Below are 15,765 nucleotides of genomic sequence, written 5' to 3' on the forward strand. Positions count from 1 at the left end.
CATGTGTGTGTTCTGTACTGGCCAATATATACATCTTCACACTGGCAAAAGAGGAAAGATGTCCTTCAATGGCATTGATCTCAAATGCAAGGTATGATAGTCTCTCTGCTATGTATGGACTTTTGTCTTTATTCTTTAAAGACAGTACAGCCTCGTGCGCTCTCCTTTGGCATATAGTCATCCTGTGGACACTATGGCATATAGTCATCCTGTGGACACTATGGCATATAGTCCTGTACCAGTGAAGGCTATAAGATCTATATTTACTACCATCTAATTTCTTCTAGAGTTTTTGGCCTATAGAGCTTCCCAATAGCTGTTTTCTGGATCTATCCTGGATTTTTAAAGTTCTATTACATAGCTATACCTTGATATTCTTACCCTATAGATTAATGGTCAAGTCTACCCAGTCTACGGCCTGCATGGTTTCATAATATTCCACCATAACCTATCTCAGTCTTTGGGTTTTTCCATAGACGAAACTCAACCCATCTGATACAGTGGAGATTTCCTTGATTATCTAAGCTTTTTACACCCTTTGAGATGTTTAATGATAAAAATGTCAAACTGTCTTCAGAGAAATTGTATATGAAAGTACCACAAGGGGCTGGTGCGATGGATAGGTCAGTGGGTACAGGCTCTTCCATCAAGATGTCCAACCTGTGTTGTCCACGTGGTGAAAGGGGAACATGCCTCCCACATGCTGTCTTCTGACCTCCACCTACATGCAGTGGCATGTTCCCTCCTTAAAATATATCTTGGAAATGTAACAAAAGGTAACAGTAGTTACAACCTCTTTCTAATTTTGAACATATATTATGACCTATATGGAAAACAAGAAATTTTCAAACAGCCTGATCCTTTCTATAAAAACACACTCTCCATGCTATTGTCACATGGGGATTTATCCAAGAATAAATAAAATATTTCATTCAAGATTTAAAATATCGGAGGGGATCCAAGATGGCGGCGAGCAGTGTGGACCGCGTTTGGAGGCTCCAGTGAACAATTCAGGGAATTGCACAGATTTCTGAGCCAGGAACACCGAGGTCCGAACATCACGGCAGCGGGAGTGCTCCACGGTTCGGAGGGACCAGGGTGCGGAGGACCTGCGTGCCCCTGCACACGGGAGGAGCGTGGTTTTTCTCTGATCGGAGCGGCAGCGGCAGAGGCGGCAGCACCAGCGGCACCAGCAGCGGCGGCTGAGGTTTGCAGCTCATAGCCTTCCGGTGGAGGCGATTGGTGTGGTGGCTGGTGGGAATTGCTGCGGGAGAGGGGACTCGGGGCAGGATTTGGGTCGCGTGGAGCCTTTGGACCCAGATTGGACTCGGCGGACAGTTCGGCCCCAGAGTCCCGGGTATTGGCCCGGCCCAGCAAACAATTCTGCCTGAGGCACTAACTCAGCGTGGCCATAGCTCCCCTGCTGTGGCGCAGGCGTAGTTGAGCACGCTGCTCCACACTAGGCACTACCTCAGCTCAGCGGCAGCTCCCCTGCGGTGACACAGTCTGGGCGGAGCACTTGGTTTCACCACAGGCGCTAACTCAGAGCAGCCGCAGTTCTCCTGCTGTGGCGCAGGCTTGGTGACGTGCTCGGTTCCATCCTAGGCACCACCTCAGCTCAGCGGCAGCTCCCCTGCGGGGACACAGTCTGGGCGGAGCACTTGTCCCACCACTGGCGCTAACTCAGAGCAGCCGCAGTTCTCCTGCTGTGGCGCAGGCTTGGTGACGTGCGCGGTTCCATCCTAGGCACCACCTCAGCTCAGCGGCAGCTCCCCTGCGGTGACACAATCCGGGTGGAGCACTTGTTCCACTACTGGCGCTAACTCAGAGCAGCCGCAGTTCTCCTGCTGTGGCGCAGGCTGGACAGAGCTCTCGGTTCCACCAGCTCTAAGACTCTGGTTGGACACAGTGTACAGTTTGAATCCAGAATTCCTGGCTGAGATTGGTGGTCAGTTCGGGCCCTGAGTCAATAACTGACCACAGCACGCACTTTGGGCCAAAAGGCCCTAGTGGAGCTTGGTGCGTAGTCCCAGCCCAAAAATTCTGGCTGGGCCCTGTGTGCATTTTGGGCCCAAAATCCCTAGCTGAGCTTGGCAGACGGTTCTGGCCCTGAGAATCTAGCTGAGTTCTGCCCGTGGTTCGGTCCCAGTGCTCCTGGCTGGACTTGGCAGGGAACACAGAAGGCTGTGGATACCTTGGCCTGACCCAACACTCATTCAGAGACCCAGAACAATTGCAGGATCCACAGCAGAGAGGGACTGAGGATCACTGGCTGTGAGAGACCAGAACAACAGGGCTAACCTCCTAACATCCACACCAGTGAAGCTTTGAGCTCGCAGCCTAGGGAAATCGTAAGAAAACAAGTGAATCTATCATCAGACACCCTCCATTCAACTCTGGAAGCTACCCAACAAAAACAAAGACGGCAAGATGTCTAAAGGACAACGAAAAAGCATACGCAAAAAACCCCAAAACAACATGGCGTCTCCAGTTTCCAGCTATCCCAAAGAAAACCACCCAGAGAACTCAAATACAATGGAAATACAAGAAAATGACCTCAAATCCTTAGTAATGAGGATGATAATGGAGGAAACAAATAAAATTCGTAATCAAATGCAGGAAGACGCAGACAAACAGGTGAGAGACATAAAAGAAGCACATAGAGTGGAACTGGAAAAATTGCAGGAAAATGCAAACAACCAGATGAAAGAAATAGCTAAAACGGTTCAAGCTCTGAAGACCTATAAAGAGGCAATGGAAGAAACTCAGGAATATACAAAAAATCAGATGAAAGAAATCAAAAAATCAGTTCAAGATCTGAAAATGAAAATGGATTCAATGATAAACACACAGACAGAAGAAAAACGAGAACGTGAGACCTCAGAGAAGAAGGCGAGCAACACAGAGGTGAGCTTTTCTAACAGAATCCAAGAGATGGAAGAACGAATCTCAGGGCTAGAAGATACAATCACAGATATTGAATCAACCATTAAAGAAAATGCCAAATCTGGAAAACTCCTGACACAAAACATCCAAGAAATTAAGGACACCATGAAAAGAAGAAATTTGCGGATAATAGGCATTGAAGAAAGAGAAGACATCAGACTCCAGGGCCCAGAAACTATTCTCAACAAAATCATAGAAGAAAATTTCCCCAATCTAAAGAAAGAGATGCCTATAAACATACAAGAGGCCTACAGAACACCAAATAGAATTGACCAGAAAAGAAAAACTGCCCGCCACATAATAATCAAAACACAAAACATGCAGAACAAAGAAAAAATATTAAAAGCTGCAAGGGAAAAGGGCCAAATAACATTTAATGGTAAACCTATCAGAATTACACCTGACTTCTCAGCAGAGACCATAAAAGCCAGAAGGTCCTGGACAGAGATCCTGCAAACCCTAAGAGAACACAGATGCCAGGCCAGACTACTTTACCCAGCAAAATTATCAATAACCATTGATGGAGAAAACAAAATATTCCATGACAAAAACAAATTCAAACAGTACCTATCCACAAACCCAGCTTTACAGAAGGTACTAGAAGGAAAACTCCATCCCAAAGGGTCAAGCTACAACCAAAACTACCCAGGAAATAGATAACTATCCCATGGCAAAAACACAACTACACAAACGCTCGACTGGAAACAACATCAAAATTAAGACTCTTAACAGTCACTGGTCATTAATATCTCTCAACATCAATGGCCTCAATTCTCCAATAAAAAGACACAGACTAACCGAATGGGTACATAAACAAGACCCAACATTCTTCTGCATCCAAGAAACACATCTCACCCATAATGAAAGGCATTACCTCAGGGTAAAAGGTTGGAAAAAAATATTCCAAGCAAATGGTCACAAGAAGCAAGCAGGTGTAGCCATTTTAGTATCGAACAAAATAGACTTTCAACCAAAATTAATCAAAAGGGATGAGGAAGGACACTTCATACTTATCAAAGGTAAAGTCAACCAAGATGACATCACAATTCTGAACATCTATGCTCCCAATACAAGGGCACCCACATATGTAAAAGATCTCCTAAAAAAGCTTAAACCACACATCGATCCCCACACAATAATAGTGGGAGACTTCAACACCCCACTCTCACTGAAGGATAAGTCATTGAAACAGAAACTAAGCCGAGAAATAACATCATTAACCAATGCCATGGGTCAAATGGATCTAACAGATATCTATAGAACCTTTCACCCAAACAAGAAAGAATACACCTTCTTCTCTGCACCCCATGGAACCTTCTCCAAAATTGATCACATCGTAGGTCACAAAGCAAGCCTCAACAGATACAAGAGGATTGAAATAATACCTTGTATCCTATCAGATCACCATGCTCTTAGGCTGCAATTCAACAACAACAGAAATAACAAAAAGCCTACACGTTTGTGGAAACTAAACAACTCTCTGCTAAATGACACCTGGGTCAGGGAAGAAATAAAGAAAGAAATCAAGGAGTTTCTGAAATTCAATGAAAATGAAGAAACAACATACCCAAATTTGTGGGATACATTGAAAGCAGTGCTAAGAGGAAAATTCATAGCACTAAGTGCCTTTAAAAAGAAATTGGAAACATCGCACATAAGCATCTTAACAACACAACTGGAAGCCCTAGAAAAAAAAGAAGCAGAAACACCCAAGAGGAGTAGACGCCTGGAAATTATCAAACTCAGGGCTGAAATTAACAAATTAGAAACTAAGAAAACAGTGCAAAGAATCAACAAAACCAAAAGCTGGTTCTTTGAGAAAATCAACAAGATAGACAGACCATTAGCCAAACTAACTAAAAGGCAGAGAGACAGTATTGAAATCAACAAAATCAGAAATGAAAAGGGAGACATAACAACAGACACTGAAGAAATTCAAAGAATCATAAGATCCTACTTTGAAGGCATATACGCCACAAAATTTGAAAATCTAAGGGAAATGGACGATTTTCTTGATCAAGTTCACTTGCCAAAGTTGAGTGAAGAACAGATAAACAAGTTAAATAGTCCCATTTCCCCGACAGAAATAGAAGCAATCATCGATGGTCTCCCAACCAAAAAAAGCCCAGGGCCAGATGGTTTCAGTGCAGAATTCTACCAGACCTTTAAGGGCGAGCTAATACCGATACTCTTCAAGCTACTCCAAAAGATAGAAATGGATGGAAAATTACCAAATTCATTCTATGAGGCCATAGTCTCATTGATACCTAAACCTCACAAAGACTCAACAAAGAAAGAGAATTTCAGACCAATTTCTCTTATGAACATAGATGCAAAAATACTAAATAAAATACTTGCAAAACGAATACAGGAGCACATCAAAGATATCATTCATCATGACCAAGTAGGCTTCATTCCAGGCATGCAGGGATGGTTTAATATACGGAAATCCATCAATGTAATCCATCATATAAACAAACTGAAAATAAAAAACCACATGATTATCTCCTTGGATGCAGAGAAAGCATTTGATAAAATTCAACACCCATTCATGTTTAAAGTTTTAGAGAGATCGGGGATACAAGGCACTTTCCTCAACATAATAAAGGCTATATACAGCAAGCCAATAGCCAAAATCAAAGTAAATGGTGAGATACTCAAGGAAATTCCTCTCAAATCGGGAACAAGGCAAGGCTGCCCACTCTCTCCATATCTCTTCAATATAGTACTCGAAGTTCTAGCCAGAGCAATAAGACAACAAAAGGAGATCAAGGGGATCCAAATGGGAAAGGAGGAAGTCAAATTATCCCTCTTTGCAGATGATATGATAGTGTACATAAGTGACCCTCAAAACTCCACCAGAGAACTCCTAAAGCTGATAAACACCTTCAGCAAATTGGCTGGATACAAAATTAACTCAAAAAAGTCTGTAGCCTTCCTATACACAAATGACAAGCTTGCAGAGGAAGAAATTAGGAAAACCACACCCTTCACATTAGCCACAAGCAATATAAAATATCTAGGAGTTACCCTAACTAAGCAAGTGAAGGACTTGTATGAAAAAAATTTCAAAACTCTGAAGAAAGAGATTGAAGATGACCTGAGAAGATGGCGTGATCTTCCTTGCTCATGGATCGGGAGAATTAACATAGTAAAAATGGCCATCCTACCAAAAGCAATCTATAGATTCAATGCAATCCCTATCAAAATAACTACACAATTTTTTAAAGACATTGAAAGTTCAATTCTGAACTTCATATGGAAAAACAAAAAACCCAGAATAGCTAAAACAATCTTGTACAATAAAAGATGCTCCGGAGGAATCTCCATACCTGATCTCAAACTGTACTATAAAGCAATAGTACTTAAAACAGCATGGTACTGGCACAGCAACAGGCTGGTTGATCAGTGGAATCGAATCGAAGACCCAGATATGAATCCACACACATATGGTCACTTGATTTTTGACAAAGAAGCCAAATCCATTCAATGGAAAAAGGATAGCATCTTCAACAAATGGTGCTGGTCTAACTGGAGGTCTATGTGTAAAAAAATGAAACTGGACCCATATTTGTCACCTTGCACAAAACTCAAATCCAAGTGGATTAAAGACCTCAACATAAAACCAGAGACACTAACTCACTTAGAAGAAAAAGTGGGAAAGAGCCTGGAACATATTGGCACAGGAGACAACTTCCTGAACAGAACACCAACGGCCCAGGCCTTAATGTCAACCATTAATAAATGGGACCTCATGAGGCTGAGAAGCTTCTGTAAGGCAGGAGACACTGTCAAGAGAACAAAGCGACAGCCTACAGACTGGGAAAAAATCTTCACCAACCCTACATCTGACAAAGGTCTAATATCCAAAATATATAAAGAACTCAAGAAATTAAACACCACCAAACCGAATAACCCAATTGAGAAATGGGGCTTGGAACTAAACAGAGAATTCTCAACAGAGGAGTATCAAATGGCTGAGAAACACTTAAAGAAATGCTCAACCTCCTTAGTCATCAGGGAAATGCAAATCAAAACAACTCTGAGATTCCATCTTACACCCATCAGAATGGCTAAGATCAAAAATTCAAGCGACACCACATGCTGGCGAGGATGTGGGGAGAGAGGAACACTCCTTCATTGCTGGTGGGAATGCAAACTAGTACAGCCACTTTGGAAATCTATCTGGTGCTATCTCAGAAAAATGGGAATAGGGCTTCCTCAAGACCCAGCTATTCCACTCCTTGGAATATACCCAGAAGATGCTCCAGCACACAACAAGAAAATTTGCTCAACCATGTTCATAGCAGCCTTATTCATAATAGCCAGAACATGGAAACAGCCTAAGTGTCCCTCAGTAGAAGAGTGGATAAAGAAACTGTGGTACATATACACTATGGAATACTACTCAGCTATTAAAAACAAGGAATTCCCGAAATTTGTGGATAAATGGATTGAGCTAGAAATGATCATAATGAGTGAGTTAACCCAGAAGCAGAAAGAATCAAATGGTATATACTCACTTATATCTGCATACTAGCCCAAGGGGCATGTCCCACGAAAGCCTTCACTTACCAGGAAACTGGGACAGAGGGGAAGGCATCCTATTGGAACTCTAAATGAGAGACGCATGGGAGAACAGCAAAATAAAAGGATCCAGAGGGTCCTAGAAATCTACAAGTAGAACAATATGATAGGCAGATTTGGGCCCAGGGGTCCCGCTCAAACTAATGCACCAGCCAAGGACAATACAGGAGGTAAACTTTAAACCCCTTCCCAGATCTAGCCAATGGTCAGAATATTCTCCACAGTTGAGTGGAGAGTGTGATACGACTTTCTCACATACTCTGGTGCCTCACATTTGACCATGTCCCCTGGAGGGGGAGACCTGGTGGCACTCAGAGGAAGGACAGCAAGTAGCCAAGAAGAGACTTGATACCCTATGAGAATATACAGGGGGAGGTAATCCCCCTCAGGAACAGTCATAGGGGAGGGGAATAATGGGAAAATGGGGGGGGGGGAGGAATGGGAGGATACAAGGGATGGGATAAACATTGAGATGTAACAAGAATAAATTAATAATAAAAAAAAAAAAAAAAAAAAAAAAAAAAAAAAAAAAAAAAAGATTTAAAATATCAACATCTATATTATTTTGTTGGGTTATATATTCTAATGAATTTTAGTGTCATACATGATTGCCAATTGGGGTAGGAAATTTAAAAAAAAAAAAAGAAAAATATCTAATAGCAAATGGACAGGGTGAGATTCTAGGTTAAAAAAAATTAGTTATACAGTAACTATAAATGGTCCATAGTGAACTGAATAACTATTGGTACAGCTATAGTGTTGGAAGGAATGCAAATGAAGGCATCAGTATGGGAGGAATTTCATTTTCTCTGACAAGCTAGTAATTACAGGGCACATATTTTTACTCCAGTTCCATTGTCACAATCTTTATGTACCTCACTTTGTACATATTTGTAAGGTGTCTCATTTACTCCTTGAAGATGTAAACTCTCCAAAGGTGGGGACTTAACTTGTTTTCCTTATTTACAATTTATCTTCTGACAAATAATAAGCAGCCAATCAAAAAAAAAATCAGTGAATGAATTTAAAGAGGCATTTGGTGTGAAAGGTGAAGGAGAGAGGAAAAGGGAAATCTACTCCAGAGAAATTACATGTTCAGGGATGGAGCAGAGGAACTGAACGATGAACCCAGTTGTTTTGTTGTGATCAAAATGAGAAAGTGCTCAGAGTCCAAAGGAACCATGGCAAAATGGCCTAAGGAGCTCGCTGTGACTTTTTATTAGTGCATAGTCAAGAAACAAAGAAGCATGAAAGAGTGGGAAATCACCAATGCAATCATGTTTTGATCTTACCAGAATCCCTACATGAGAGACTGTTGGAAAACAGAAGGATATCATATCATATGCTCTCAAATTCACTATATGAACCAACTATTATTTACACATGAGAAAGTGAACTGTGATGATAGAGAAATATCACAGTTACCCATCTAAACATCGCTAGAACTTACAACCAAGAACAGTAGGACTGTTACCATGTATTTCTTGTGGTGTCACATTGAGAAAGATTCAATGACCCTGTAGTTACTCTAAGAATCTTTAACCTGAATCTAATCATGAGGAGAATGTCAATCAAATCCTAAGTAGAAGAGCAGTCTTTAAAATAACTGGCCTGGACACTTCAAAGACATTACTGTCATAAATGACCAAAACAAACAAACAAACAAACCTGGAATTATAGGCTAAAGGTGACTGAAGTATCATGGTAATAAATGAATTTAGAAAAATTTACCCCGCTGTAATAGCCTACAGAGTGAATTGAGATATTTGATTATAGAGGGCATAATTTTAAATTTCTTAAATTAAATTTCCAGAGTAAGGCTAATGACATAATGCCCTGTAAGAGAATGTAAGATATTGTTCTCTGGAGACACACAATTGAAAATTGTAAAGACGATAATCTTATGTATTGCTTACCTTCAAAATCTCAGGGAAAAAGTAAAAATAATTACAAAATATTAAGAATTGGTATATGTGGTTGGAGTTTACAAGGACACTCAGTATCCTATTTCCGCTTTGCTCTAGGTTGTACTTGTTAAGTAAAACAGCATAAAAATTATAAATAATGATATCCTTATAATGAAAATTTTAGTTTCACACTTCTAAGATAAGATTGGGATGGAGTTTAGCAGGGAGAAATGGTTCTGGAGGAATGATAAATTCACTCTGCTACAACTTGAGTGAGCGAGGAGACAGGCCTAAATTAGAACGCTTGCTAGTTCAGTTTATTCCATAGTTACTTTCAAAACTTTGTTGTCCACCATTGTTTTCTTCTTTTGCAATCCAGATTGTCAGACATGTTCCATTCCACATTAAAGAGTCACAGGATCTGTGGGCTAATGTTGATTTTGCTGTCAAAGCCTTTGTCTTATTTGTAACTATGTACTTGGGACTGTATTGCAGCCTCTTTGGACTTGTGCCCTATTGTTCAACGGGTTTCCTTCTACCTTAGAGAAAGGATATTCTCAAGAGAAACTAAACTCTGACATGAGCTTACCCCATAAATTACGATCAGGAGGGCAGTTTATTCTATGAAAATCACCTGTCCCCTCTTACCTTGTGACAATCTGGAATATAATTGTGAGAGCCAGACCAGCAATGGACAGGGCACAGCCAATGTTGGACAACACGTCTAGGGGTTCAGGATACCGATAATCCTTTTTGAAAGTCTGAAAAAATAAATTGATGCAGATATTTAAATAGGCTAACCCCAAAATTTAAAAAATATTCGTCTAAGTCAGTATCATGGAATAACATTGCATTAATTAAAATAACCAGCTGGATGCCAAATAAGCTTTCTTCTTCATAAAGCCATATGTATATCCATATATATATGCGCTCTATCTATCTATCTATCTATCTATCTATCATTTATTTACATATATGTGTCTGTGTTAACTTATACCACATGTTTGTGGGTTCCTGTACAGACCAGAAGTGGATGTCAGATCCCCTGGAACTGGGGACAGTTGTGAGCCATTGATTTAAAGTGCTAAGGACTAAACTTAGAAATGTTCTGACCTGCCGAGTTATCTTGTGCACCCAAACTTTACTGTATCCTTAAGTGATGTAGATTAATATCAGCCAGTGTCTAGGAAGACAGGGCTGTTTGCGTTAGGCCTGAATTGTCTCCTGTTGTTATTGATTATATTATTCCATCTGTCGCTGAGCACATCTTTTCTAATTTACTTACAGTAAAGTTCTACTTACAATAAAGTTCAGGCACAACTACAACAGGAAGAGATGTTCACATAACTCTGTTAATTCTTTAACAGATTTATCTTTTCTGCAATATATCAATATCTATCCCAATATGCACCATAAACTTGCAGTCCAGGTAACCAGCAAGGTGGCTCAGAAGGCGTGTGTGCTTACTGTCAAACCTGGTCACCTCAGTTTGATGCCTACACTCACGTGCTAAAGAAGAGAACTAACCCCTACCAGTTCTCTGGTCTCCACAGGTAAGCTTGGCCTGTGCATAAGTGCACACTCACATGCATGCACATGCACACTCACACACTACATAAAAATAAGTTTAAAAGCATGTTTTGTGTGGTTATATACTCTTTGAAATCTGAATATAAACATGCATATATGCCCATGCACACATATTGCATATGTTTTCTATTTCAAAGCAAATTCTAGTTATGAGGTAAACTTTTGTTTCTTATATATTAGTATATATTATTTTGTAGAAATAACATAAAATAATAAGCATGGTTTAAAAGAAAAGTGTCCTGGCAGTGTTTGTATAGTTTATTGTCAATGCACAAAGAATCACAGACCCATGGGTTGTCAGATCGTAGACAGCAGCTGTTAACTCAGGGCCTATTTGGGTTAGTTTGCAATTCTGACTCTTCATTTGACAAATTTCACAGATCCAAAGTATTTACAATGGTGGCCAGGCAGATATTAATGAAAGTTATGGGAAGTCCCACTTAGAAACAGGAAGAATATATGTCACAGAGCATTCTGTGCCGTTTAATGTGTAGAATAAACTAATCTTTACATAGCTAATACTATGACTTGATGATGTCATAAGAGAAAAGTTCTATTGCTAGTGTCATCTGATGGGAAAAATCTGCTCTCAGCGTAAATTAGAAAAGAAGCAATAAAATCAATCAAAATAAGAACATTTTACAACTAAAATGAGAGATATAGTTGTCTCAAAAATATCCAAAAGAAAGTTCTAGTTTTTGATAGTCTACAACGTGTCTGTGTATTCTGCCGATCTTCATCCTAAACATGGCTACTGCAGGATGAAAACATTGTTTTCCCTCCAGGGATTCATGAATGGATAGCTGTTCAGTAGCTTCTCTTGTTTATATTCCGTTCAAAGGTTCTACGCATGTGCACATTTCATCACAGATCCAAGCCAATGCTTTGTTTTTAAGAATGGTTTCTGGAGATGACTTGTAGAGATCTTCTGAAAATGGCCAGCCCAGCAATGGTCCAAGGTGCAAATGTCAGATCTGCTACTTCCCTAGCACAGGGAGGCTTGGTGATTAACGGACTTAAGGAAGGGAGAGGGAGACTACAGGAAAATGTAAAGAATTTAAGAGCTACTTCTTTTCCAGCAAAAACAGCAACTTGGACAGCTGCAGTAGAAAAAGTTTCCAGAAGTCCAAGTGCCCTACATATGGCCAGGTATGTACTAAATTGTTCCACTCCACAAGGACTTCACTCTTAAATGGTTCACCTGGTGGAACATGCCAGCTTCTCCTTCACACGTATGCATACTTTCTGTGCTCAAAAGCACAGTTCTGAACTAAATTTGTCTGTTTCTTTTCTACGACTACATCGTGAACAGCACTAGCAGCAACATCAAAACGCTCTGCTACTTTCTCGCTCTTTAGACCCACCACTTCGTTGCCTGTGGTTTCCATTTTATCTAAACTTATGATCTGTGTAAATCAGACCTCAGCGTTGCCATTGGTTAGTGATCCCAGATCCGCGTATAGAGAAAGCCTTGCCTGGAAAGAGATGGCTTTGCACATCCTTACCATCAGCACAGCGAAATTGGTTGTGTGGTTGCAGCGGCAGCCAAGGAACCCTGGAGTGCTCAGATCTTTTTGGCAGCCATGTGTGTCCCAGTCCTTGGTGAAAAAATTCCAGTAGACACAGGCATAGGAGTAAAGCTGGAATTTTCCTTTGTCGTACTGTGAATTGATGACACATTTAATGCTTAATGGAATTTTTTTAAAAATCTGAGTATAAGATAATCCCAAGAGAAATAAGTACATATTAAATACTAATGGCTTTCTTATAGATCGAGGGAAGAGTAAGGGCATAAAGTGTCAGATGTGGTAGGATGCATCTAGAACCCCCGTACTTGTGAAGCTGAGGCAGGAGGACTGCTCCTAGTTCATGGTCAGCTAGAGCTATATAGCAAGTTTGTCTCAAGAATAAAATAACCAACCAACTAAAAAGAGTAGATAAGGATATAAATCAAATTAATTAATTTTCTATTTAGATAGTTTGTCAGATAATTAGATAAGATAAATATTTAAATAATTCAAAAGACTTTTCAAAGAGAGTTTCTGTAGAGTTTTTTTTTTTAATCAAAATTACCTCCAATTTTGTAATTAAGAAGAGCCAGATTTTTTATTTCCATTCTTGGGAAAACTTACCGTGGGATTAAATACCATTTCCACAGAAACATTCCGATCTTCATCACTTGCATTCATTTTGCCTGAGATAATTTTTTGACTAAAATCTGATGTAGTGGTGAAAGTTTTTGACTGAAACAGCTTGTGGTTTTGATACACCACAAAACCACACCCATTTACGTCTGTGGAATAAAAGACATTAAGATCAATAGCTATACACAGTGTGGGGAGCAAAGAAAAGTTTCACGCCGTAGTGGAACTGCATGACCACTTCGTATTTCAGTAAGGTATGGTAAAAAAAAAAATTAGTTTATTGCCTGAATTGTTATTTAGTTGCAAAATAATACAAGTGATGTTACAGGATGCATGTACACCATGCCTGTCCGCAGCTGTTGGCTCATAACTACTTGCACAATGCAAGCCATGGGAACTAGAGTGCCTCCTTTCGGGCTGGTCATCAGGACCTTCTCTGACATTTCTCATCTAGTAAATTATAAGACTGCATATAAATAAATATCTTAGCCCATGTCCAAGAGGCATGAAGAGTTGAAGAGAAGCATCAACACACAGTCTCGTTGAATGTCCCTATTCCATTTATTTCCCTATTCTGCTAGATCATATTCTTTGTCCAAATGCATTTGCACATGCTTGTCTATGCTTCCATTGTTCCTATGCAATGAAGTGTCTAGGAAAAGCCCAAAGGATGGAGTTCAGAGAGCTTTGGAATAGCAGAAAATGTGGAGGTTCCTGAGTATGTACCCAGAGAGGGTGTGGAAACTGTAGCCCTTCATGCATACATCGCCCTGTGCTTACTTTCATATATATCCTTTCTAAGGTCCTTTCTAATAAGCTAGGATAAATGTGTCCACCTGAGTTATGTGAAATGCAAAATCAAATTAACCCAAGATGATGATTTTGGAAACCCTAGTTTATGATTGGTCAATCATAAGTAAAGGTAAAACACTGTGGGGCTTGTGATTGTCTGTCTGTCTGTCTGTCTGTCTGTCTGTCTCTCTCTCTCTCTCTCTCTCTCTCTCTCTCTCTCTCTCTCTCTCTCTCTCTCGTGTGTGTGTGTGTGTGTGTGTGTGTGTGTGTGTGTGTGTGTGTGTGTGTAAACCTTGGCAGACCAATTTATGATGTAAGCCTGCAGTAGGCATAATTAGCGTATGTAAACCCTGGCTGGCTAATTGCTTATTTTCTTCCTATAGACTTCTTCCCGAGGTCCATTTTTCCTATGCCTTATGTGGGGATGACACATTCCTGCACATTCTTATTTATTTATAAACATGTCGCCTTTGTACTATAAGACAGGAGGCAGGAGCTACAGTAATGGGCACAGGCATTCATACCAGGCTTTTTACGGGAGTACTGGGGATCCACACTGAGGTCCTCATGCTTGGGTCCTCATGCAGACATAAGAATTCTCTTACCCACTGAGCCATGTCACCAGCTCCTAAATGCACATTTTAACAGAAGAATTGCTTATGCTTCACTATCTTTCATAATTGATACGGCAAAAACGGCAGCCATGAAACATGCCTATCCCAGCCTCATGTGACCTGAGGAGGAGGCAGGCAAGGCTCTGATGGTCTCTTGGTAACTGCTTTGCCAGTTGTTCTTCTGTGTCCTCTACCTGGGAGGAAATGTATGGCTTTCTCACATTCTTCATAGCAAACTGCCCTCACCAAATTTTTCCCTCCTATGGCCAAATTAACCTCTTTTTATTTTATTTTGTAGAAATAATCCATTTTAATCCAGAATATCAAATTTATATTTATTGTTTCTAAAAGTAAAATTAAACTTTTCCAATCTTCAATATTTACATTTAGTATTTTCTAAGCAAAACAAAGATGTAGGGAAGAGAATCAATTTTTTTCAGGGATGAGCTCCCTCACAAGTTATCCAATCACAAGTGGTCAGCTCTAAACACATCTACATACAAGCGACACTAGATGGACTTTGTAATGTGTGTGTGTGTGTGTGTGTGTGTGTACACACATTGTTATATATGTATATGTATGTAAGTTAAAGATCTGAGAGAAAGTGGGAGTGAGAGAGGAGGAGTGAAAGTCTCAAAAATTTTAAATGTAAATAAAACCTCAAAAGCAAAATACAGATGTTAAATCTGTACCTTGAATTGCTATTTTATTTTTTAAATGAAAGAATGGCATGCTTGAGAGAAAACCGAAATCTATATGAACACACAGATTCCTTTTTAAAAAACAATTTAGAGTTCTTGCCCAGTTCTATAGTATTTTGAGCACCTATTAAAAATTATAATTTTTAAAAATATTCAGGTTTATTAGAATAACTTACATTTGCATCTTGTGTATTTCCCAGTCTCCACATTTTTAGCTGTTCCTTTTCATGCCTCCTCTGCCTTGTATCAGCCTTGTTAGACACTTGTTTGTTTCAATTTTTTTTTCATGAAATCCATTTTCTGTTAGGTTGACCAAGGCTAAAGTTTGTTAATTTATAATTTTATTCATGTATACCCTTATGCATATTAATTCTTACTTTTAACTTTTTATTTTACTTTTATGCTTCTTCAGATGAATACTTAGACCCCTTTCTCTGATTTATTTAATTTTCTAATAAATTTATTAAGCAATATACACTTTTTA

At 39.7% G+C, this 15,765-nt stretch overlaps 1 protein-coding gene across 1 annotated transcript in view; it reads right to left on the bottom strand.

The window, feature by feature from the left end:
- The window catches only part of Adgrg7 (adhesion G protein-coupled receptor G7), a 66,249-nt gene that overhangs the window by 17,946 nt on the left and 32,538 nt on the right, over window positions 1-15,765 (bottom strand). Inside the window, exons 9-11 of the mRNA XM_051150449.1 lie at window positions 13,163-13,323; window positions 12,536-12,691; window positions 10,089-10,201 (exon numbers count right to left, since the gene is read on the bottom strand). Coding sequence (XP_051006406.1) covers window positions 10,089-10,201; window positions 12,536-12,691; window positions 13,163-13,323 — 430 coding nt within the window. The remainder of the gene's footprint in view (window positions 1-10,088; window positions 10,202-12,535; window positions 12,692-13,162; window positions 13,324-15,765) is intronic.

This window comes from Acomys russatus, chromosome 8, assembly GCF_903995435.1.
Source record: "Acomys russatus chromosome 8, mAcoRus1.1, whole genome shotgun sequence".
Classification (NCBI taxonomy): domain Eukaryota; kingdom Metazoa; phylum Chordata; class Mammalia; order Rodentia; family Muridae; genus Acomys; species Acomys russatus.